A 22,855-nucleotide genomic window follows, 5' to 3' on the forward strand; every position below is an offset into this window, starting at 1 on the left:
AGGACCCCATTGTCTAGCCCCCTTGTTTGAACTGATTTAGCCACCTCTGCTTTTCCCTCACTAACTCTCAGTTTCTGCTCAGAGAATTCACTCCAGCATAACAACCTCTGTCCTCAGGTCCAGTTTGCTGCACAGCAGGACCCCAGGGAAGCAAATGCATTTACATAATTAAAAATTACTCAGCTTTGGTCTCTGGCAAACCCTTTTCTGGCTGACTGTGGCTCAGACCATCACCAATTTGGATCCATCCATACATCACAGTGCAGGGCTAGAGAAGGGGGAGTAACTCAGGCACTGCATGTGAGTCCCTTCCTCAAGGTTGTGGGTGCTGGTGTCAGAAGTACAAAACAAAACTGTGGTGTGCTGGATACCCTGGGGGTTTTTAAGAGTAATTTTAAATCAGAAAGAAAAAATGGAAAGTGTTAGGAATTATGATGGATTAACTTTGATACGGGATCTGAGTTTAATTGGCAGTAAAGCTGTTTGTCTAGTGTGCCTCTAGATTTTTGATGAAATTCAGTTTCAGTTTGGGTCTTTATGAAGAGTATGCTTTGATGTTTGTCCGTGTTGTATACAAAGGATCTCTTTGCCTTGTGCTTCAGGACTGTTTCTCCTTTCCAAGAATTTTGAGGGGAGTCTGTGAATTGCTGAATGCTTGAGTTGTGGCGTGTTGTGCTTGGGCAATCCTCATCCCCTCAAAATCTGTTTTCTCTCCTGCCTGGTCCCCAAGGTGGCTGTTTCTGCCCTGAGCGTTGGTTACTTGCACAGCAGAGCCCTGAAGCATTTGGGAATCACTGCCCACCTTTTGTGCTGCTCACCTTTAATCCCTGTTGCAGATTCCCGGAGCCCACCCACCAACCTCTTCATCGACTCCGAGACCCCCACCAGCCTTCAGATCCACTGGACCCCCCCTGATGGCCGTGTACAACACTACAAAATCACCTACAGCCCTGTTTCTGATGCTGGTGCCCAGCAGACGGTAAAGCTCCAGTTCCTTTGTGGGTGACAGACACTGGACCAGAGGGACAAGGGGACAGTGTCGTGCTCAGGGGAGCTCTGCTCACTCTAGTCAGGTTTGCCATGAGGATATCAGGTTCACAGGACTACAAACCTAAATTTCTTCTTCCTGATGTGTTGCTTTGTGAACACAACCCCGAGCCTTTTTTTGTAATTAAGATACTTATGTCATCAAAACCACTAATAATGTGGCTTTCTCTGCTCCCTGAACTGGGGTGGAGAATTTCTGGAGGCAGAGGGAGGTGGGGGATAAATCTACTGCCCCTCCTACTTAGGGAGCTTAAACATCATCCTTTTAAAACACAGATTTTCTGCTTAAATGCAGACTGGTTATTCTATCATAAGGCACTTCCACTGTATTTCTATGAGGAATATTGGTGTCTTCACATGGGTAAATGCTTTTCCCCTGGGCATGTCTAGTCCAAGAGCAACAGGCTTCCTTGGCTGAGCTGAGCAGGGATACTGCTCCATGTCCCAGGACTTGACACTAGAACTCCTGTACCGAGCTCTGGGGTGTAAATAAGAGCTAGAATGAGAAGCCTGCCCTAACATTTGGCTCTTTTTTCATCCCATTTTAGATCATGGCTCCTGGCAAAAGTAGCAGTGTGACCCTGCAGTCACTGCTGCCTGACAGAGCCTACAAAGTGACCATTTCTGCTATCCACTACACAGGAGAGAGTGAGAGCACATCCACCACGGGACGGACAGGTAAATGTATCTGTCAGAATGGACATGTTCTCTGTAGCCCTCCATCTGTCGATCAGAGGCAGTCTCTGTTGGGGCAGAAATGTCCTCACTCACACTGGGCTCTGGCTGAGGCCGGAGTTTTGCTCAGAAGGGTAAACTACTGGCCTTGAAAAATGAAAATCCTACCCCAATTTCTGTACTCCAGACAATTCTGGGATGAGTGGGAAGAGGTGAAGGCCCTCCAGGTCTCGAGCCAGGGACCACAGTCCTGAATAACGGAGCTCACGTGTGGCATCAAGGAGTGCCAGGAGAGGTTCAGGTTGGATATTAGGAAAAATTTCCTCACTGAAAGACTGGTTAAGCACCAGAGCATGCTTCCCAGAGAAGCGGTGGGGTCACCATCCCTGGACATGCTCAGAAAGCAAGTAGACATGGCATTTTGTGATATGGTTGAGTGGACGTGGTGGTATTCGGTCAAAGGTTGGACTGGATGACCTTGGAGGTCTTTTCCAGCCTTAGTGATTCTTATCAACATGATAAGAAGTGATTCTTAACAACTATGATTGTTTTCTCTTTCAGCTCCAGTGCTGTCTAAGTTCCCTTCAATACGAGGATTCATTCCACCTAAACCAGAGGGTAAATGATCTCCTATAAAGTTCTGCTTTGCTGTTGTTGTTTTTCATTCTGTAGCAAACGGCACAGTGTGGACTCTGCAGAGCAGCAGGAACAGGTCTGTCAGTCAGTTATTGACAGACACCCTTGGGGACTGTCCAAGGACAACTAGAAACCACAGGACTTCTTAAAATCAGACTCATTTAGTATAAAGACTGATAGTATTTATAGGATTTCTGTACAACTTGACCAAAATGGAGCAAAGAGAAGGATGACATGCTTCAAATTAAAATTCCTTGTAAAGTCCCTTATTAAATTTAATGAGCATATGTTCTCATAGCTGATATAAAGCAAACTATGAAATGAATTAGAGAGGAAATGTTGAATTTACAGAGTCATAAAAAGTTATTAAGAAGTAAATATTAGAATACAGATATTATGTCATCGCTGGCTTTTCTTGACTATTTGAAACCATTCCAAACAAAATTTCAGTTTTCAAATTTGTTGAGGGAAGTAAAGATTGAAGAATGAAGCAACCTAGATGAAAAAATTGCTAATTTTTAACCAACAAAGAATATATCGGATTAAGTTTTCAAATGGTTTATTGAGGTGTTCAGATCACTGTGGAAAAGTTCTGTGAACTTTCAAGCAGAAAACAATCCTCCCATAAGGCTGATGAGTCACCTTGTAGAATTTAATATAGCTGTTTGGCTATGAAAGCTGAAAAGACAAGAGAAGGAGTATTAAATTCAGCATGTTTTATAAAGTATCTTTTTTTTTGAAGAATGAGAGAAATATGTAGCAATGCTGAGACAATAGTTGGATGTGCAGAAAAAGATATATAACCAAATTATTGAGAGAAATGATCTGACATTGCAGGAGTGAATGTTTATTGTACAGTGAATAACTGCACTGGGCTGGGGTTTGGAGAGAAAAACAAAAAACAAAGAGAATAACAAGACAGCAGGAATCCTAGGCTGGAAAGTCTAGGGAAAAATCTTCAAAGCAGAAGTGAAACTGCCAAAGTCAGGGATCCTTGCCCTGACTCTGATATGGTTCACCTAAACTGAGCATTGCCAGATCAAAGAACTGTGAGCAATCCCAGTGCCACCAGCCTGGGAAGGAGGTGAGAATTGCCAGGGATGTCAGTGAGAGGGACCCTGGAGCCTGGACAAGAGTCAGAATGAGCTCACTGACTCCCCAAGCAAGAAAGTCAGATACCCGGAGAAGGGACAAGTCTGTAGCCTGTTTATGTGACTCTGGGGGCATTTTGTTTTCTTCACTGTTCTTCAGTTCCAAGGAGGCTGTATAGGGACTTTTTACAAGGGCTTGGAGTGATAGGACAAGGGAGAATGGCTTCACACTGACAAAGGGCAGGTTTAGATTAGATGTTAGGAAGAAATTCTTCCCTGTGAGGATGGTGAGGGCCTGCCACAGGTTGTCCAGAGAAGCTGTGGATGCCCCATGCTCAAGGCTGGGGTAAGAGCAGTGTGTAAGTAGGAGATTTAAGTCAGATTACCCTGAATGCAGGACATTGTTCCACAACCAGGGTCAAACTCAAAGAGATGGTTTTGAGGCTCAAGACTCAGACACTGATTTTTTAACTGATTTCCATGGATCTCTTCAATAGTTTTATACCCAGTTCTACAGAATTATGGTATTTACGTGTAAAACTAAGCATCAGGTTGAACAATGGAGGTCATGGCAACTTGTAAGTCTTTGTGGTTTAAATCCTGGCTTCGGCAGTCTCATGGCTATCAGAATCATAGGTTTGGGTGCCCTTTCTCAATCTTGAAGAATGGCATTGACACTCCTATAGACTTAGGAATCTCAGGTCTCTCGGGGAGGGTAAGTCACCCCCTTTAAATTTCTTACGTATTTTACAAAAGCGAGGTATGAAAAACTGAAAGGCCTGATTTTCTGCTGAGGTACAAAATGGCATTGATGCGAGAATGGCAAGGCTACAACAAAGCCTCAGTAAAATGATCTCCTAGATTCTATTATACTGATGACCTAGAAAACCATTTTTGAAGCAGCCAATCTTGTCAAGTGTCCTTGATTTTCAGGGACTTTTCTCATTTTGCATCAAGCATTCCCTTTGTTCCAGCTCCATCTGGCATCCATGGCCTGGGATTTACGTGGCAGCAGATAACTGAAAGTAACATCCGTGAGCTGTTTTCTAAAGCACCCCCTCACCTGAGCCTTTTCAACAGAGAGCCCATAACCCTGGTGCCTCCTGTTCCAGCGTCACATCCCAGTCTCTGCACCTCTGGTTTTGCTTTCTGTCCTATGGCATCTCAGAGGTTTCATCAAGGGAATCTCTGAAACACATTCAAAAGCCAAACTCTCAAGTTGAGATATATAGTTTTGCTCTGTGTATTTCAAGTTTCAGGTACAAAATTTGGTATCTTTCTTTTACAACACCACCGAGGCACTGTAAAAAAAAAAAAAAAAGTGCTTTGATGTCTGTTTTTAAAGAGAAACCTGCCAAATATGATGCTCCCTTGTATTTCATATCATAAGGTGCCAGGTGAGTCAGTCAAAAGAAAGTGATCATGAAGATGTTTGATGATGAAAGACAGTATTTTTATTTTTATGATGGGCAAGCCAAGAAACAACTTTTAAGTTTGCACAAGCATAAATTCTCTCTTTCTCCGTAAATATATAAACAAAGTTGAAGTCCAGGCTCTGATTTAAGCTGCGGAATATTCTGAGTTTTTCTATGGTTTTCCTTTGCTTTATCTAGAGGAACTGTGTTTGTTTTGCTTCCATAACCCCTTCCTGCCTTTTTTTCCCCCTCTAACAGTTTTTCCTCTTCATTTTGTTCTCACAGCCTGCCCCACCATCACCTCTGCCGAGGGCTCCACACGAGGTACAGTAGCAGATCACGCCCTGGTGATGCTGGGCTGTGACTCAACACACCACTGGTCTTGGCTTTTGAAACACGCACAAAAGCTGAGGGGGGGTCAGGGGAAGTCCCATGGAAAAGGGGAGAAGTGTGAGGACCAAAATTGGAAAATATCCTTTATCAGGTAGAAGAATATTCTGCAGTACCTCAGTTGGTGTTCCCAATGGCTCGTGCTCCACCAGCTCGTGCTCTCTGCTGTTAATGCTTAACACCAGGATTTTCATGGGCCTTAAGGAAGTGTAGCTTCAAACAGCCATTGAATGTCAAGAGGATTTAAATTCCTAACTCATGCAGGCTCCTCAGTATGTCCAACACAAAACCTCTCAGTTTGTCCCCAGGATCATCTTTGCATCCTCTGGAGGAGGATTAGATGCCCGAGGAGCTCTCTGCAGCCAGGCTGTATGGATTTTGCTAGGGCAGTGACTTCCCATTTCTCCTGTCTGTGCCACAGCAGCTGTTCATGCTGTTGGGGTAGCTGTAAGAACTTCTTACTTAGAAAACAATTAGTTCTGCTTATAAAGTGGTATCACCTCCTTCCCGGAGCATTTTGTGATACAGTTCAGACCGACAAACTGGCTCCAGGTCCCAACTCTGGTTACTCTGTGGCTGAGTCACTTCATCTTTGCTCAGCTCCCAGCCCTGACCCTCCCAGCTCACAGGGATGTGCATCCTCACCTGGGAGACTCTCAGCACTGTTGCCCAGTCTGTGGATGCAGAAGCCAAAGCAGTCAAATCATAAAGCCACAACAAGTGTTGACCTCTCCTTCTCTTCCTTGACAAGTAGATCACTGAAACCATTCCATGACAGATTCATGGTGTGATGGAATACCTGGAAGTGTTCAAGGTCAGCCCAGATGAGGCTTGGAGCAACCTGATCTAGCGGGTGGCATCCCTGCCCATGGCAGGGGGGTTGGATCTAGATGATCTTTAAGGTCCTTTCCAACTTAAGTCATTCTATGATTCCATGATTCTATGATGATAATACGATTATATTACAATATGTCTGTAATTGTGACTCAAGCCTTCTTTTCAGTCTTTACATTTGCACCTCTTAAAGGAGGTTCCAGTGCCAGAAGCTCCATATCAGAGATTAATGGCCCTCAAGTAGGTAATTTACTTTGGCAAACTCCCTAGTACTGTTGGAAAATGAAAAAAAAAAATAAAAATAAAAGCATCCTCGACCAACCCCCAGGCAAAAGAAAAACTCAAGGCAACAAACTGCAGAAGACTGTAAACAGTGAAAGAGTGAGGGAATCTGGACTGAAAGCACCTCACTGAAATGAAGCTGTAGCCCTTCCATTTGCTAAAGAAGGAACCATCTCCTTCACCCAGACTGCTGCAAACTCAGATAAACTAAGAAAGAATCCAAATTGTGAGATCTTGTCTAGCTGAACAGGAAACTGAAATGAAAAAAATTACTTGGAGCTTTAATTGGAGCTGGGAGAGATGAAGCTGCACGAGCCAGGGAGGCGATGTCAGAGGTGTCAGAGGAGAATCTGTAAACCACATGAGGCAGGTCACCCCCGAGTGTCTGGTGAAAATAGAGAGAAATGGAAACGCTCATATTTTAAAGTTCTTTCCTCAGTTTCTGACTCTCATATATAAGGCATTTCAGAGCAGAAATAATTGTCTCTCCCTGCTAGCAATTACTGGACTGATCCCACGTCATTTGAAGATAATATTTTGTGTCTAGCTGAAAAGGAGAAATTGTTGGAGTAACGTCTTTCTCATTTGTTTTTCATTCTGAAGATTTGAAAACACAATTGTGAAAGTCTCCATCTTTAGTCCACTCTCCTCTGAGAGGAAGAGAATACAGCCAGTATGCACAGAGGATACAGACACAAACTTATTTTCCCTGGCTGCCATTTGTGGGGTACATTCGAGTTTGGACAGCCTTGCTGGTGTCATGTTGCCATGCATTTACACTTACTGCCTTCTCCATGCCAATTCTACCTGCTCTTCAAACACACTTCTTTTGCATTTTTTTTCTAATCACTGATTTTTCTGTTTGTCCCTTCCAGGATTTGACATGATGGAAGTTTTTGGCTTAGTAGAGAAGGAATACTCCTCCATCAAAGGCGTGGCCATGGAGCCCTTCGTGTTCAGCGGTTCCCGCACCTTCACCCTGTTCAGAGACATTCAGCTCACCCAGAGGACCAGGTGGGAGCAGAGCTGTGACTGGTGTCACCTTCATGCTCAGTCTCATGCATGAACATTAGCTGTGAGCATGGGAAAGAAGGTCACTGATTTGGGGAGGGATGATGCAGCCCCCACTGGCAACTTCGAAACAAAATGGTAAAGATGAGCTAAATCAAACCACTGGCAGACTGAAAAGAATGCCAGATGTTTTTTGCCTAATGTATTTATAAATAAACCTCTGACTTTTCTCAAGATGAGTTGGAACATGTCACACAGAAGTTAAGGGAACACAACAGTATTTATTGCATCTTTTGTGTAGCCAAACATTTTCCCAGTGATGCTTTTCATTTCCACAAAATCACTTTTTCCAGCAGTGTTAGTTGCTGTGATGGACATCAGGATCATGTCATGTATGGACACTGCACCATTCCTTAGGCATTCTGTCCACAGCCACCTACTCTTCAGTGATGGCAGTTTTAGGTCATATTTTCATTTTCAATCCCTTCTCCCAACATCTCTGGTTTGGAGAGAGATCTTTGCTTTAGAAAACATTACTCTCATAGCTGCTCTGTGCAGCTGGGGCTGTATTGATGAGAGGGAGTAACCACTGACTCTGGGTTGTGACTTGACCCCGTTTCGTTGCGTACAAAGCGTCTCTGCAGGGTCCCAAGCGGGCCAGGCAGCTCCCATGACCTCATTCATTTTTTATGATTATGAATCAGGAGTGATCTGACTCCTGACATTGCTATTTTGTTTAAAGTCTAATTACTGAGGCACTGGCTCCGCTTAATCTTAGTTAAAGAAGTAAAGCTTCTTAGAGTAAACAGAGTGAGGGAGATTCAGAGAACTCTTTGGTCTAAATACTCAGAAAAGGATGGGCAAATCCTTTTGTTCAGCTGTTATAGATGCCATTCCAAGGACATTACTCCTTTAGAAATTGAAAAAGAAAGAAAAACCTCGTATTATTTATGACTCAGTCCTGAAAAGATGGTTAATGAGTTGTGTATATGCCCATGCAAATGTGTCCTGTTTCACATTACAGGCATGTTTCAGGCATAACCAATGTGACCTTCCTCACTTGCCTTGTATCCTCTCACTGCTGCTGAACCTAAATCCTGCAGCTGGGATGTGGGGACCCACTGGGGGCTTCTCTGTGGGCTCAGTGCTTATCCCTGAAGGGTATTTACACTGATTTAGACTAACAGAATCATTAAGGTTGGAAAAAACCTCTAAGGTCATCGAGGTTTAACGCTTAACCTAACACTGCCAGGTCCACCACTAAACCATGTTCCTAAGCCAAGAGTTTAAAGATTTACCCCATGATATATGGCAATCATTCCTCCTTCTTGAAAAGGAGACCTGGCGTAGTGTTTTGGAACCTGGCAGGGGTGTTTTGTAAGCCTCTGCTGGGCTCTATTTTGGAAAGCATTAAAGCTGCACTCGCTGTGCCTTGGCATTCCCTAAGGCAGCTCTGGCAGTGATGGACTGACACTGACCTGAGCATCCCCCAGGCACGAGGGGAAGGCCCATGAGTGCTCATTGCTCAGCACAGACCTCAACAGCCTGAGAGGGACGCACAAACAGGGTCCAGGCTCTTTCCAGGCGTATCATGATCAACTCTCGGCAGCGAAGCTTTTCCAGGCCACCCTGCCCAGGAAACAGGCTGGACGAGCCCTGCCTGGAGGATGTTGCCTGTTGATTTAAGTCACTTGATGTTTCCTTGGCTTGTCTCGTTGCAGTGACATCCACCTCTTTGCCATCCCACCCGAGCACACCATCAGCATCCTCCTGCGCCTCCTGCCCGAGACCCCCAAGGAGCCCTTTGCCGTGTGGCAGATAACAGATGAGGACTTCCAGCCTCTCCTGGGGGTTAACCTTGACCGTAAGCTTTCTTGTTGAATACATTACATTCAGGTATTTGCATGCATTTTGCGAGCAGCAGAACTCGCTTTGGCGTTCACTTGGAAAGTTTTAATGGTTTTGTTACTCAGCAGTGGTTTTGTGAGAAGATTTCCCGTTGCTGCCTTCCTTGCATTTAAAATACTGCCTTGAAGTGCAATTAAAAGACATATTTTCATTTTCATTCTGCTTGTAACCTATTCTTTATTTTTACATATTGTTTTCCATTGTTTAGAAGTATTTCATGATAGTATACTAAATCTTCCACCTTATTTAAGTCTAATTATTTACTATTGTGTCTGTGGATGAAATCAATTTCTCTTTTAATTCGAAGCTGTTATTTATTTCCCCTGTAGCCAGTAAGAAATCCTTGACCTATTTCAATCATGACTACAAGGCTGATTTACAGGAAGTCTCCTTTGACCAGCAGGAAGTGAAGAAGATATTCTATGGGAGCTTTCATAAGGTCCTTATCAAAAGAGGGAGAAATGTGGCTCACAATCCCACTCTGGTCTGGGAGTGTTATGCCAGCAATGTGTATAGTTCAAAGTGAGGAGTGATTATCCAAATGCTTTGCATCCTGATTGCCAGGGAACTGACAGACCTCTTTGATATGCTGAAAGTTATAATTGTAAAGCATTTAGGTTTTTCTTGTGATCAAAACGTGATTTCCACATATTGATTCCCTTTTTCCCCAGAAACTCCAAAATTGAGGTGGTTTTTAGGTCTTAATAATGAGGGAAAAATGAAAAAACAATTTTTTCTTTGTTTTTCAATTTTGGATTTTGGTGATCATTTAGTGCTGGAAGAAGGAAAAAAAAAAAGAATCCAGCTTTGGGAGAAAGCCACTTTATCACTCATAGCAGGGTGGGGGTTTTGGCTATCTAGGTCCTCAGAGAAAAGGTATTGCACCCAAATGTGCAACGAGCACTTTCCATCAGTGTCTGTGGGCAGGGTCATTATTCAGCTAGTTCTGAAGATTGAGGTATTTAATATCACAGGTCCAGAAAGGTTTCTCCCGAGGAAAGGTGAGGGGATCAACAGCAGCAGTCTGGGAAGTGGGCAGAAGGCATTACTGTCTGTAAGAGACTCCCTCATCTCGTCGCAGAGCTCCAACACACCTTTTTCCACCTGCTGCCCAGGTGCACGTGGCCGTGAGCCACTTCAAGATCAAACTCTATCTGGACTGTAAGAAAATAGCAGAGAAACCCATCAACACCGTCGGCAGCATCTCCACCGCCGGCTTCACCATGCTGGGAAAAGTGACCAGGACCAGAGGACCCAGGAGCGGGTCTGCACCGGTGAGTGCCGGAGAACGGGGGGGCTCCATTTGGATCTGGCTGGGGTGGGCAGATGGAGAGGAGAGCCATCTCACAGCACTGTCTCTCTGAATGCCTCCCAACACGCTGTGACGCACAGCCGTGCCCTGATCCCGCTGATCCCTGTGATTTTAATGAGCTTTCCCAGCACCGGGAGAGCGCGTTCGTCCCTCCCGCCTCCTGCCGGGGTTTGGGGATGGTGATCACAAGCAGCAGCGTGAGCGTGTCCCAGAGGTGCCTTCTGCTGGCTGCATCCCCTGGGGACTGGGGAAGCGCAGCTCCTGCACTGAGATGCTGAAGGAGACAGGAGGGTTTGGGAATTGCTTCTGCAAGGGGAGGTTGTGCTCATCAGCCCCCATGGAGTGATGTCGGGAAATGCTGGTGACTGAAGGCAGTGGGGCTGGATGTGCCTCAGTCTCCAGTGTGTTTGGACTTGCCTATCTAGATGCAAATGAAAGGAGAATAATCTTCAGTATAGAGACCCTTTATCAGCTGCTGCTTGGAAAAGAAAACAACCCAAACAGTGTGTGCCAGCCTGTGGGTTTGTCCTGACCCCCTCACACAGCACTGCCAGGGGAAAGGACAAGGGAACGTGTGGACTCAGTTTCCTGCCCTGAGACAGCCCAGTGCACATTCCTCAGGACAAAAACACCCCTGTATGCCTTCTCCTGGCAGTCTGTTCCATACTTACTCCCCAAAACAGGAGTGTTAATTATGTGCACAATCAGTGACAGGTTCATCACTCACAACATGCTACTGGGGCTGTCGGAAATCATTCACCACTGATGTGAAGGTTTTACTCCTTGGCTCTGCTCTTAGATCTATAAGTCCATGGGAAAATAGCTCATCAGGTGATTTATAACTCCCCTTGCCTTAAGGCAGCACTTAAAAACAGTTTGTTCCACGTGCCTTCCCAGCTGCAAACTGAGATATACCCGGAAAAAAAATGGACACTGGAAATGCCTGTAAATTCTGGGGTCCACTGTGAAACAAACCAAGAGACACTGGTATTCAAAAATTATTCACTTAATTCCTAAATAAATTCTGTAGCAATCTGATCACAAGTCTGTGGCAAAGAAGGCAGGAATCTGTGCTTTCCTCATCCCTCCCAAATTCTCCCTGCCAGCAGCTCAGCTAGGCAGGTCTAGCCAAGTAATGAACAGCTTTGTGCTGCCCCTACTCCCACTGCCGTTCCAGCCCAGAAACGTTTCACATCTTCCACAGCTCTGCTGCCCTTGAGAAGACAGAGTGTCTCATTACTGGTTATCATGGAGCCTCATTTAATTTAAGATATCTTTAAATGCCACTTGATCTACAGGGCTCATCTATATCCATATGCTGCCTGTCACCCTCCCTGGGCTGTACAGGTCACTTGTTTTTAAATGCATGAAGTGAAAGAAAAAAAAAAAAAAAGATGAGAAATGGTGTCAAGGAAAGCAAAAATAATCTCTGCCTCATTATTTTGTTTGGCTTTGTGTGCTCCTTTGTTAATCAGAATGGGAAGATGTGTTGGTTGTTAGGGATGCAGCGAGAGAGACAGGTTGGGATTTCTTGGGAAGGGGTCACATCTGCCCTGGGAAATGCTGCTGCCACATTTACTCTTATCTCCACACCCCCAAGGGGAATAAATCAAAGTCTGCTTTCACATTTTGGTGATGCTGAAGCCCAATTACTTGAGAACCTGCTGCTATTGCAAGGCTGTGAGTAAACTGGAGACTTGTCTTTGCTGCTGTGAAGCTGCTCCTTGGCTTGCTTAGCAAGACAGAGACCTGAGGGCTTGGAGAACACTCAATATCTGGGGATACTTTTCATGCTGTGGTTTTTTTTGTGGCACAATTATAGATGGGATCATATGGAAGAGTCCTGAGAAATCATCACTGAAGATTTTTTTTGTCACTTGAACTTCATGAGATTTGGTGATGGATGGTGGGTGCCAATGGTACTTTCTTATCAAACTCTCTCTTTTTCCCAGTTCCAGCTGCAGTCTTTGAAGATCTTGTGCAGCAGCACAGGGGCAGAGGAAGACAGATGCTGTGATCTCCCTGCACTGGTAAGACAAGAGGGACCACTCAGCTTATTGACAGGAAACTGGGGATGATGGAACAAGTCCATGGCACTGAACTGACACTGTGAATGATTTTGACAGACTCAGGAGGGAAAATATTTTTTTTCCTCTTCTCTTGGGAATAACATCAGTGTGTTTCTTGGTGAAGTAAGCAGAACTATGTTTGCTTCAAAAAGAAATCCTGCACCAAATCCTGGTGCAGTGTCTGTGCCTCCTGTCACGACCTCATCCGTGACAGCAGCCCTGACAGCCCTGCAGCTTTGCTGCCATCTCAGCCCTGAGGCACAACATCTCCCACTCTTGCTTGCACTTTTCTTCTCGACACAGAAAACTGCTTTATGGAGTGTATAAATACTTAGCAAGGAGAAAAATTATCTCCCAGTATGTGTTTTGCACATTATAGGCAGGGATGGTTCGCTGGGGTTTTTTGTCTTAACTTGTTATTTGACAGAAAAATAAAGCACTTGATTGCTCACAAAAATCTCAGTGGAGTAGAAAAAAAAATTCTGCTTTTCTTTAACTGAAAGACTGAATTTTGAAACACTGAATATTTTATTTGTGATCCCCCCTGCTCTTGCTATGCAGCTGCTCATGACCCTTTGGTTTGATTCCATTTCAGAGGGATGAGGAGACCTGCCCTACCTTGGCTCCTGCCTGCTCTTGCACTTCTGGCCGTCCAGGCTTGCCAGGACCCCCAGGGCCCCCTGTGAGTTCACCCTTCCATGCAGAATATTACACGGGCTGCTGTTGCTTCATGGTTTTTGGGCATTACGGGTATGAGGGAAGTGCTCCTGGGGCTCCATGAGGCTTTAGAGTCACAGGATCAATCAGGTTGGAAAAGGTCCTTAAGATCATTGAATCCACTCATTAACCCAGCACTGCCAAGCCCACTAAACCATGTCCCCAAGTGCCACATGTACACATTTTAAATCCCAGCAGGGATGGTGACTCCACCCCTGCCCTGAGCAGCCTGTTCCAGTGCTTGAAAACCATTTTGGTGAAGAAATTTACCCTCATACCTAACCTGAACCTCTCCTGGTGCAAATTGAGGCCACTTCCTCTCATCCTATCTTGGGGAGCTTTGAGGTCCTACTCGTGCCAGGGCAAGTCTGAGAGCTGCCCTTCAGATTTCAGATGCTGATGAAACGGGGAGATGGTGAGCTGGCAATGCAACAGCTGCAGCTGGGAACAGGCTGAGCAGTTCCTGGTACCACGTTAATCCTCTTAGGAGAGGAGGACAGGTCACCCTTCATGTCTGCAGAGATGTCATAGATTGTAGGCTCTGAAACTCTCTAAATTTAAAAAAAAACCCTCAATCCACCACAAAACCTTCCTATGTGGATAGTATGTTAAACTGGACTGTTTTAAGTGTCTGTGTGGGTGGGCGGTGTAAAGAGAAAGGGGAGACTTTGCAATCCTGTCTGTCCCCAAAGCTCTCTTTCTTTTCAGTGAATGTCTCTTGTGAGAAAACCCTGAAGAAATGAGGGGGAAGAGAAAGCAGTCATTACATATGTAATACGCTCAGGGATAAAGGGCAAATGCAATATTCTACCCTATCCATTATGGATGCAGGAAAGTCACCATAGGCTTAAATCGCAGGAGAAAATATTCCAGTTAAACACTAGGAGGCAGTTATCAAAAAATTTGCATTTTGAAAGTTTGGGGGAAAACATTTTATTTGCACAAAACAGCTGAAACCTGACAGTCTGACCAGAGCACCTCAGTTCAACCATTCCAGTTGCTTTTCTCCTGGAAAATAACCATTAAAAAAAGCATATGCCTCCTTTCTAAAGTGAAAAGGTCTCAGATCACCTCCTGCATTGCCCTGTGGTTTAGCTGTGAGTTCAGTTCCGTGCAAGGAACAGCTTCTCATTGCAGAGTAATTACTTGCTCATTCCGGTGCAAGTTTAATTAACAGCACACTCCACTGTCACAGTTTGCTCCAATATCCTAAGTGTGTAATTACCACTTGCATTGCCCTGTGGTTTGAGCATCTCCACTGACAACTCCTTAAAGAGCAGGACTCTTTAAAGCATTAGAGGAAATCGGGTTTCGACACATAACCTTATCCTCACACCACTAAACCCTGGGTAATTTGCTGCAGTCACAACAGCACTCATTGCTATTTTTAAAATTCCAGTTAGCAGGACTTGTCCCACCTATTCACTGCTGCCATAATGAGGGTTTTTGACCAGATCCAGCTGACTTGTGAAATGACTTTCTGGGCACTTCTGAAAGCACCTTTCCCAAAGGTGCTCCTCAATTCAAACAAATCCAGTGTTTTTTTAGACTCAGGAATAGCAACTTTCAGATTCAGATATTGAAAATTCACACAATATTAGTTCATGCCAGAAGGATTGTTTCTTCTCCCCACACAGCAGTTAGGCAGAGCTGAGCCAGGTCTCCCAGAGCTGGTTGCTGTCCCTGATCTCAGCACGTCTCTGCTCTTGGGGTGACAGTATAAAACCCAACAGAGTCCCAAAGGGCTGTAGGTGTGAGCACTCCTTTTTCTTCTCAAGTGTGTTCCCATGTCCATATGTGATGTTGTCCCAGGATGGATTTGCTGGGGGAATTGGAGGGAGGTTGGAAAGTTTGAAACTCCATCTCTCCCTGCTGGAGGTGAGTGCAGAGTTCCCAGTGCTGGTCACCAAGAGGGTGTGCTGTTCCTTTCTTCTTCCCTTTTCCACGTTTCCTGGATGACTTGATTAATTTTCTGCTTGTCCCTATTTGCTGTGACCTCTGTGGGGCAGGAAACACCTTTCACTGCGTGTAGCAAAGTGCACAAAGTTCTGTCCCCCAGGCTCCTGGCTACAGTGCAATAAATATGATGATGTTTTTTGTGTCCCACTGGCAGGGCAGCCCTGGGAGGAGAGGACCTCAGGGAGAGCAGGGGGAGCCAGGACCCAAGGTGAGTCCTGATACTCAGCACTACTTCTGGCTTTGTTTGCTTGGGCTGTGTGGGAGCAGGAGTGCAGACCCTCTGTTAGTGCAGCTGGGTGAGTTCATTCCTGGTCTGAGCTGGACTCCTTGGGCTGGGGACTGTCTCACTGCACCAAGCTGAGCCCAAACAGAGCCTTAATGGTGCATTGTGAAGGATAGGATCACTTATTATGAATTAAATGATCAGTTGGGCTTTGGAAATAGAGATGATGAGCCCAACTGTGCTGAATTAAGGCACTGTACGTGGTCAGCAATGTCCTCTGAGAGCAGCTGTGCTGGAAAATGGTCACTCGTTGTGCTGTGCTTGTTCTGGGTGCCAAGCCTCTGGACCAGACAGGCTGGTACTGCTCTGGGGCAGAGCAATGTGAGGAGGGAGGCAGAGCAAGAACCACACAGAGCTCTCAGGAGGAGCCCTGAGGAATGGCTGGGTCTCAATCCCCCCACCTTGGGGATGGCAGCAAACCCTGGTGCAAGTGTTCATGGCTGCATGGATGAACACAGGGCAGAGCCAGAGCAGCCCACTGGTCACCTTCTTTGGGGTGACCTCTGGGAAAGCAGCATGGTCAGAGGGGAAAGATTCTGGGGAAGGAATGAGAATGGATGCAGATCTCAGCCATGGGTTAAGGAACATTTCCCTTTGTTCTCAGACCATCTTGAATAACAGGAATAACCTGCTGCTTGGGAAGGTGAATCATGTTCTGCAAAGCACCCTCTGCAGCTTTGCTCTCTGCTTTCATGACAGATGAACCAAAACCATAGACCTAAAAGGCAAAGGCAGCTGAGGTTACTAGAGATCCCCTCACTGTCCCACCTTTATCTTGAATCCTGTAGATGGTGAATGCTGAACCAGGTCAGCAGTGCAGCCCATGAGGAGAGCAGGCACTAAACACTTCCTTTCCTTATGATTCTTTTCTTGTCTTTGGTTTTAGGGTGAACCAGGCCCACCTGGACAAGTAGGACCAGCAGGTCCCAGTGGCCAGCAAGGCTCTCCAGGTTCCCAAGGAATCACAGTTCAGGGTCCTGTGGTATGTGATCTCTTCCACTGCCTTTTTTTGTTACTTGCTCTCTGCAATGAGAACATGTCTCAGAAATGGGTGTCTCAATGCTGTGATCTGTGTATTTACATCATCCTTACCAGCAGCTGAACAGCTGCACCAGGGAGAGATGACAATCAATATTTTTTGTGCTGATGAGGCCCTGCACTTTTTCATTCCAGCCAAAGCCTGCTTTTGTCCAGATTCTCACTAATGGGCTTTTATTGAAAACAGCCCAGTGGGGTCCCTTCCAACTCAGGATATTCTATGAATATTCAGGCACTTTCCTTTCCAGTGATCATCATTGCTTGGCAGGGAGTAGCTTCTGCATGCATGTCTGGGATGGCAGAATCCCCACGCATGTGCTGTGGCTGCAAATTACCCTGGAGCACTGCAGGGAGCAGGAACAACCTGAGATGTGGATGTGGAGCAGCAGGATGCTGTTTTCCTTAAAGGGTGCTGCTGCCATGTGCCTAACTGAATGCTTCTGTTTTAATCCAAGGGACCACCAGGAATTAAAGGAGAGAAAGGAGACACTGGAATTCCTGGCATGCAGGTAATGAAAGACACCATTTCTTCTACTTGTCCCAAAGATTTGTCCTTTTGTCCCAGGAACTATTTTAAACAAGACTGAAAAGCCACAGAGCTGTTGCTGTTGTCTGCTTGGGAACTGCCTTTCATTTTGCAGTGTCATCACTTTCCCAAGGGAAACTGAGTCAGTTGGGATAAGAAAGACAGACCTATCTGGAAGCCAGATATAATAGAATTAAAGCTGGGATAACAGTCTTTGCTCTGTTTAAAGAATAACCATCTTTTTCCATCTTTTTCCTCTGTCCACTGTCACAAGATGAATTAGGGCAATGATAATCAGATGCCAACTTTATCCAGCAATTCTGATTCACAGGGCATTCCTGGTGTGCAGGGAGCTCCAGGCAGGGATGGACTTCAAGGTGCAAAGGTAAAACACCTCACCTCTGAGTATTCATGCCCGGGTGCCTAAAAATCTGCTGTGAGTGTACCAAAACATCCAGTTCTCCCAATTCACTCAGTGCAGAAGTGAACAGTCTTTTCACAAAGCCAGAGGGATTGGGTCAAAAAATGGGGTCATCTCAGGTTTGGCCAAATTTGAGCAGGTGCTACCTTTCTTGCTGTTTGGTAGATGCATTTTTTACCCATTCTTAGCAAGTTCCTGTTAAAAGCAGCACATGGAAAAAACATCCTACTGCTTATGAGGTCTGTTAGAGTTCTTTCATTAGTAAATGACTGGATTTGGCTTTGCAGGGGGTGAGGGGACTAGAAGGCACAGCTGGGCCTCCAGGACCTCCTGGACCAAGGGTGAGTACTCATTAAGAGTGATCCATGCCAGAATCTCTTCCTCAGCAGAATCTCAGGGTTTCATCTGGGAGTGTCAGGACAAAAACCCTTCTTGGGGCACCATGGGGAATATCTGGCACATTGGGCAGGTGACAACTTCCCCTGGCACTCTCTGTGTAAGAAGAAAAACCTTGGCTTCTTCTGGCGAGTCCTGAGGAAGATTTATTCCAGCAATGAGATGCTTGTTTTGCTATTTTGGCTTTCCTGGTGCCACTGTTTTCCAACTGTTGGTTGAGTTTGAAGTAATTTGGCTTGCTAGACTGAAATCAGCAGGAGCTGGAGGATGGAGGCAGGTGTGAAAGGTTTACTCCCCACACCATTGCCAATACCTGCTGCCAGGGCTGGATGTAGGTAAGTGTATTGCACTCTGCTGTGCCCAGAGTAGCAGAACCTTCAGATCTATTGATTTACATCTGTTAATTTGAAGGCACCACAGGTACATTTCATTTTACATGGGAAACTGAACCAAATTTGGGTTTAGTTGATGGATGGTAGACCTGATAAGTTACTGATTCTCACAGCTGAGTCTCACTTCTCAATTACAAGGAATTTGGCAGCAGTTGTGCTAAGTTATTTATGGGAGCTAAGGTTGAATTCAGCTCATAACTTTGACTTGCTCATCCTGGGAAGATGTGAAGCTGGCAGGGTTGAACCTCAGCTTTCTGAATACGAGGAAAGCACTGTAGCCTTCAGAGGAAGCTCTGAAAGCTGTTCTGGTGCCTTGAAGACTTCTTTTATGTTCACTGTTCAGAACAGTTGTTAATCTCTACTGAGCTTAAATGTAATAGCTGGAGAATTATAAAACAATATATTTTTGCTAGTTGGTTTTGGCTTATTTTTTTTCTTCCCTTTAAGTCTCCAAATGACTTGATAAAGGGGAGATGACCACAGAGGGCACTTCCCACTCTCTAAGCTGCTGTTACTGTTGAAAAGTATTAGAGGCCAACACAGGTCTTAAAGCAAAAAGAAAACAACCACATAGTATTGGGAGGCTCAAGAAAAGGGTTGTGCTTTAGGCTATGTCTAAATCTGAATACATAATGAAGGATCTAAAGCCAAGCCTGTAGGGTATAAACTACATTGCAGTTTGTTGGTAAAACTCAGCTTTGCTGACTTGGCCATAATTGAGACAGTAATAGGGAATGATGTGAACATGACTCACACACAATATCCTCTTAACATGGGGCTCGTGGATGGGTGAGGTACTGACAGGCAACTTAAGGCTGCAGTGCCCTTGCTAGAGTCCTCTAAGATCTTACTGCTGGTGCCCCTGGAGCTCCTTGAACAGAAAAAGAAGAAAGGAAATAACTGGATTTTTAATTTGTATTCTCTGCAGGGTTTCCAAGGAGCGACGGGCACCCGAGGCAGCAGTGGCGAGAAGGGACCTCCGGGTGATGTTGGGCCAACAGTAAGTTTCTGCTTTTGGGTATCAAAGAAGGCCAAGACATGGAATACGTGAGTGGAAACGAGCTGTTCCCACAGCAGCTCTCTCCCAGGGTCTAAAGAATAGTTTGAATTCACTCTCATCCTTCTTAAGCAGATGTCTGGACACACAAAGCCCAGGCTACTAAACTGTTGATAAAGCATTCGACAAATCCCACCTCCCTTTGCCCTCTGTAAATTCACAGGCTACACAAAATCCAACAGCCAAGTGAATTTCTCATGTAAGATTCTAGAATAAAGCGAGGGAGTCTGTCCTGAGCTGGCATAGCCAGCGTTGAGCTTGTAGGTGCAGCCACAGATCAAGATGTCACAGGTATTTCTTTTTCTCAGATGATAAAACCACCTTCCCTGTTGGGAAATCTATTCTAAGATTGCATCTGAGAAATTTCTGCATCCCTGTTGTTGGTGCTTATGCCACTACTCCAGTTACTGCTTATTTTTCTTTAAAAGGAAAACAAAATGTTCTTACGGACTTAAAGCTCTTCTAGTCACTGTCATGAGGTCAAGCAAACAACAAAACTGTGAGAAACAAACTTTGTGCTCCGTGTCCCACTATCGTAACCCATATCCCCATTTATTTATATTGGGTTTTTTTCTGCTCTTCCTTTCCCTAGACTTCTTTATCTTATTTTTTTCCCCCTACAGGGGCTGCCAGGTCCAAAAGGAGAAAGAGGAGAGAAAGTGAGTTTTTCTGGTGCCAGGTAACACTGTCACTGTATCCTACACTCAAAAGAGTGGATGTGGTAACCTGATTTGCAACCTTTGCTTACAAATATGAGCCAAACTTCTAGTGCTGAATAACTTCATGTACCTTTTGTTTCTTGCCTTCTCATTCACCTGCACGGGCTGTGCTGGTGAGATATAAATAATCCCACAGCAGTCAGGAGCTCCTTGGTATCATTTGTAGTAATGAAGCAGAAATGTCAACAGAAAAATCCATTCTTTGCTGAAGAGGAAAAAACAAACCCGCTTAGCTTCACCGAATTGTTCTGTTTTAATGCATTGCATGAGAGGACTCATTTGTAGTAATTGTCAGCTGTGCCCCAGCACAGAACCTTGGAGGTCAGGGCATCCACACTGCCTTGGAAGGTTGTTTTGTTGGGAAATGAAATTTTTCTCATCCTGACTTTTGATTAAGTAGAAACCCCATGACTTTCTAGGAGTCTGAGGTTCATTGCCAAGACTGGCTTATGGAAATTAGGCTTCAGAAGGGGCTGAGGTGCTTTTGTCTCAAGCTAATGCCACAGTATTATAATTTTTAAAAGCATTCTCCTTCCAATCCCACCAGCTTTTCCTTTTCTATACTTTCTTTGGTTTTTTTGCTTTGTTTTTTTTTTTTTTCTTTTCCAGTGGAACTTTCCATTTCCCCCTCCCTTGGTTGTTGTGCAGAGCAGATTTAAAAGTCTGGGTGTTCTGCACTGTGATCCAGCCAGACATGCATGTTTTATAAATGTTTCTGGAAGTACACAGTACATTAGGCATGAATATTCACAGAACTAGTGTTTATTTTTAAGCATTTTTTTGAATTTTTATCACTTTTCTTTACTTTACTCAAACTTTCTAGAGGACCCCTCACATATGATTTATTCAGAATACAGTAACAGTAAGAATCAATATTCATAAAAGATTGAGTCAAAGATAGGATGTTGTAATATCTGATCATACTAAATGTTTTACATATCACAGAACACTGAGTTATAGACTTAGCATCTTTTTTGATAAAATTTGAGTGTGAAATTTGCTCTCCCTTTTTTGGTAGCTTCGGTAATTATTTAGATTCGGTCTGGGCTTTTTGATGTGCAGGAGAAAAGCAATTATTGATGTTTCCAATTTCAATTTTCTGGTTTCAGAGCTTTGTGATAAATAAACAGAGCCGCATTTCACAGTAATTAATATCTCTGAAACTCAAGCTGAGGAAATGAATGTGCAGAAAGCTATCATGAACTATGATATCGATCCTTTATAAAAGATATTAATGCTTCCCTTTTTTTCTTCATTAAAAAAAACAAATGCTTCATTTCAGGGGGAACCACAGTCCTTGGCCACAATTTACCAGCTTGTTAGCCAGGCTTGTGAGCGGATGATTCAGAGTGAGTATAACCAGCCCAGCTCCTGTAGTGACAGGGCACAGGGGAATGACTTTAAACTGCAAGGAGCAGATTTATTTTAGACATTAGGAAAAAATTTTTCTCTGTGAAGGTGGTGAGGCCCCGACACAGGTTTCCCAGAGAAGTTATGGACTCCCCATCTCTGCAAGTGTTCAAGGCTGAGTTGGATGGGGTTTGGAGCAATCTGGTCTAGTGGAAGGTGTCCCTGCCCGTGGCAGGGGGGTGGAACAAGATGATCTTTAAGGTCCCTTCCAACCCAAACCATTCTGTCATTCTATGGTTTTATGACTCCCCAGTAGTGAAAAAAACAGAGGAGAGACAGCACGAAGCTGTAAGTGACCCCAGGAGCTCCTCCATCCTGTGCTGTGCTGAGCATTGCACATAACAAATGTCCCATTGCAGGCTCTAAGTGCTGCTTTATTGGGTGGCACTGGCACAGAGACCTGTGAAATATTTCTTTGCAGCATCCTTTAGTATTTTGCAGAGGTTTCTTTATTTCTTAGATGGGAAAGCTTGAAACTAATTTGAAAGAAATAATTCTTTTGGTGATATGTGCTGATTCCTCTTGAGACGATGCTTTTTTAATAAAGCTCCTGTGCTGTGATGCACAAAGAGAAATAAAGGTTTGACCAAGGTCAGGCAGCAAAGTCATGACTCAGCTGCCCATCTTCATCTTCTGGCTTCCTCAGTTTGGACTGACAGCTATTTAGCACTATCTGATCATTTTAAGTACCTTTTCAGACAACATCTTCTGATTTTTATCTCTCTTCTGAATTTCCCAGCCAAGGAAATGTTAATTTTCCGTCTTGCTTTCTCAGCTCATGTGTTGAAATTTGATTCATTCATTCATGAACACGCAAGGAAGCCAGTTCCCATGTGGGAAGAAAGGGTAAAACCAGGAGAACCAGGACCACCAGGTCCTCCAGGTCCCCCTGGGAGCAATGGAGAAAGAGGAGAAAACGGCATCCCTGGACGGCCAGGCAAAGATGGGTATCCAGGAGAGAGAGGTATGGACAGAAGCCTTTGTAAACATTTTTTACTGTATCTTTGCTACCTTAACTAAACATTTCAGTGCTTCAAGCAGTACTGTAAAGATAATCCATGATATCATCTCATCGCTGTTTTCCTTTTAGACTTCTCAATTCTAGGAAGAGACACCCCCTCTCAAAGAGTAGGCAGAAACCAGATGCAGCCCATTGTTTTTTCAACCTTTGCATTGAGAGGAAGGTTTTGGGGGACGGAGAGTTTTATTTTAGAGGGCAGGAGGCTCAGGGCTACAGAAAGGCAAAAGGAACAGCCCTTTGGGTGAG

At 44.6% G+C, this 22,855-nt stretch overlaps 1 protein-coding gene across 3 annotated transcripts in view; it reads left to right on the plus strand.

Moving 5' to 3' along the window:
• The window catches only part of COL20A1 (collagen type XX alpha 1 chain), a 51,280-nt gene that overhangs the window by 25,699 nt on the left and 2,726 nt on the right, over positions 1 to 22,855 (plus strand). For 2 of the 3 annotated variants that reach the window (XM_051803123.1, XM_051803124.1), the window contains exons 19-37: positions 837 to 979; positions 1,596 to 1,725; positions 2,284 to 2,340; positions 5,150 to 5,188; positions 7,246 to 7,384; positions 9,103 to 9,245; positions 9,619 to 9,728; positions 10,405 to 10,563; positions 12,554 to 12,631; positions 13,266 to 13,352; positions 15,501 to 15,554; positions 16,516 to 16,611; positions 17,123 to 17,176; positions 17,525 to 17,578; positions 17,902 to 17,955; positions 19,331 to 19,402; positions 20,083 to 20,118; positions 21,461 to 21,527; positions 22,364 to 22,552. In XM_051803123.1, the coding sequence (XP_051659083.1) occupies positions 837 to 979; positions 1,596 to 1,725; positions 2,284 to 2,340; positions 5,150 to 5,188; positions 7,246 to 7,384; positions 9,103 to 9,245; positions 9,619 to 9,728; positions 10,405 to 10,563; positions 12,554 to 12,631; positions 13,266 to 13,352; positions 15,501 to 15,554; positions 16,516 to 16,611; positions 17,123 to 17,176; positions 17,525 to 17,578; positions 17,902 to 17,955; positions 19,331 to 19,402; positions 20,083 to 20,118; positions 21,461 to 21,527; positions 22,364 to 22,552 (1,761 nt within the window). The remainder of the gene's footprint in view (positions 1 to 836; positions 980 to 1,595; positions 1,726 to 2,283; positions 2,341 to 5,149; positions 5,189 to 7,245; positions 7,385 to 9,102; positions 9,246 to 9,618; positions 9,729 to 10,404; positions 10,564 to 12,553; positions 12,632 to 13,265; positions 13,353 to 15,500; positions 15,555 to 16,515; positions 16,612 to 17,122; positions 17,177 to 17,524; positions 17,579 to 17,901; positions 17,956 to 19,330; positions 19,403 to 20,082; positions 20,119 to 21,460; positions 21,528 to 22,363; positions 22,553 to 22,855) is intronic. The other variant, XM_051803125.1, reaches the window with a different exon arrangement.

The sequence above is a fragment of the Manacus candei genome, unplaced genomic scaffold (assembly GCF_025592945.1).
Source record: "Manacus candei isolate 608988 ecotype Guabito, Panama unplaced genomic scaffold, ASM2559294v1 h1tg000057l, whole genome shotgun sequence".
Lineage (NCBI taxonomy): Eukaryota > Metazoa > Chordata > Aves > Passeriformes > Pipridae > Manacus > Manacus candei.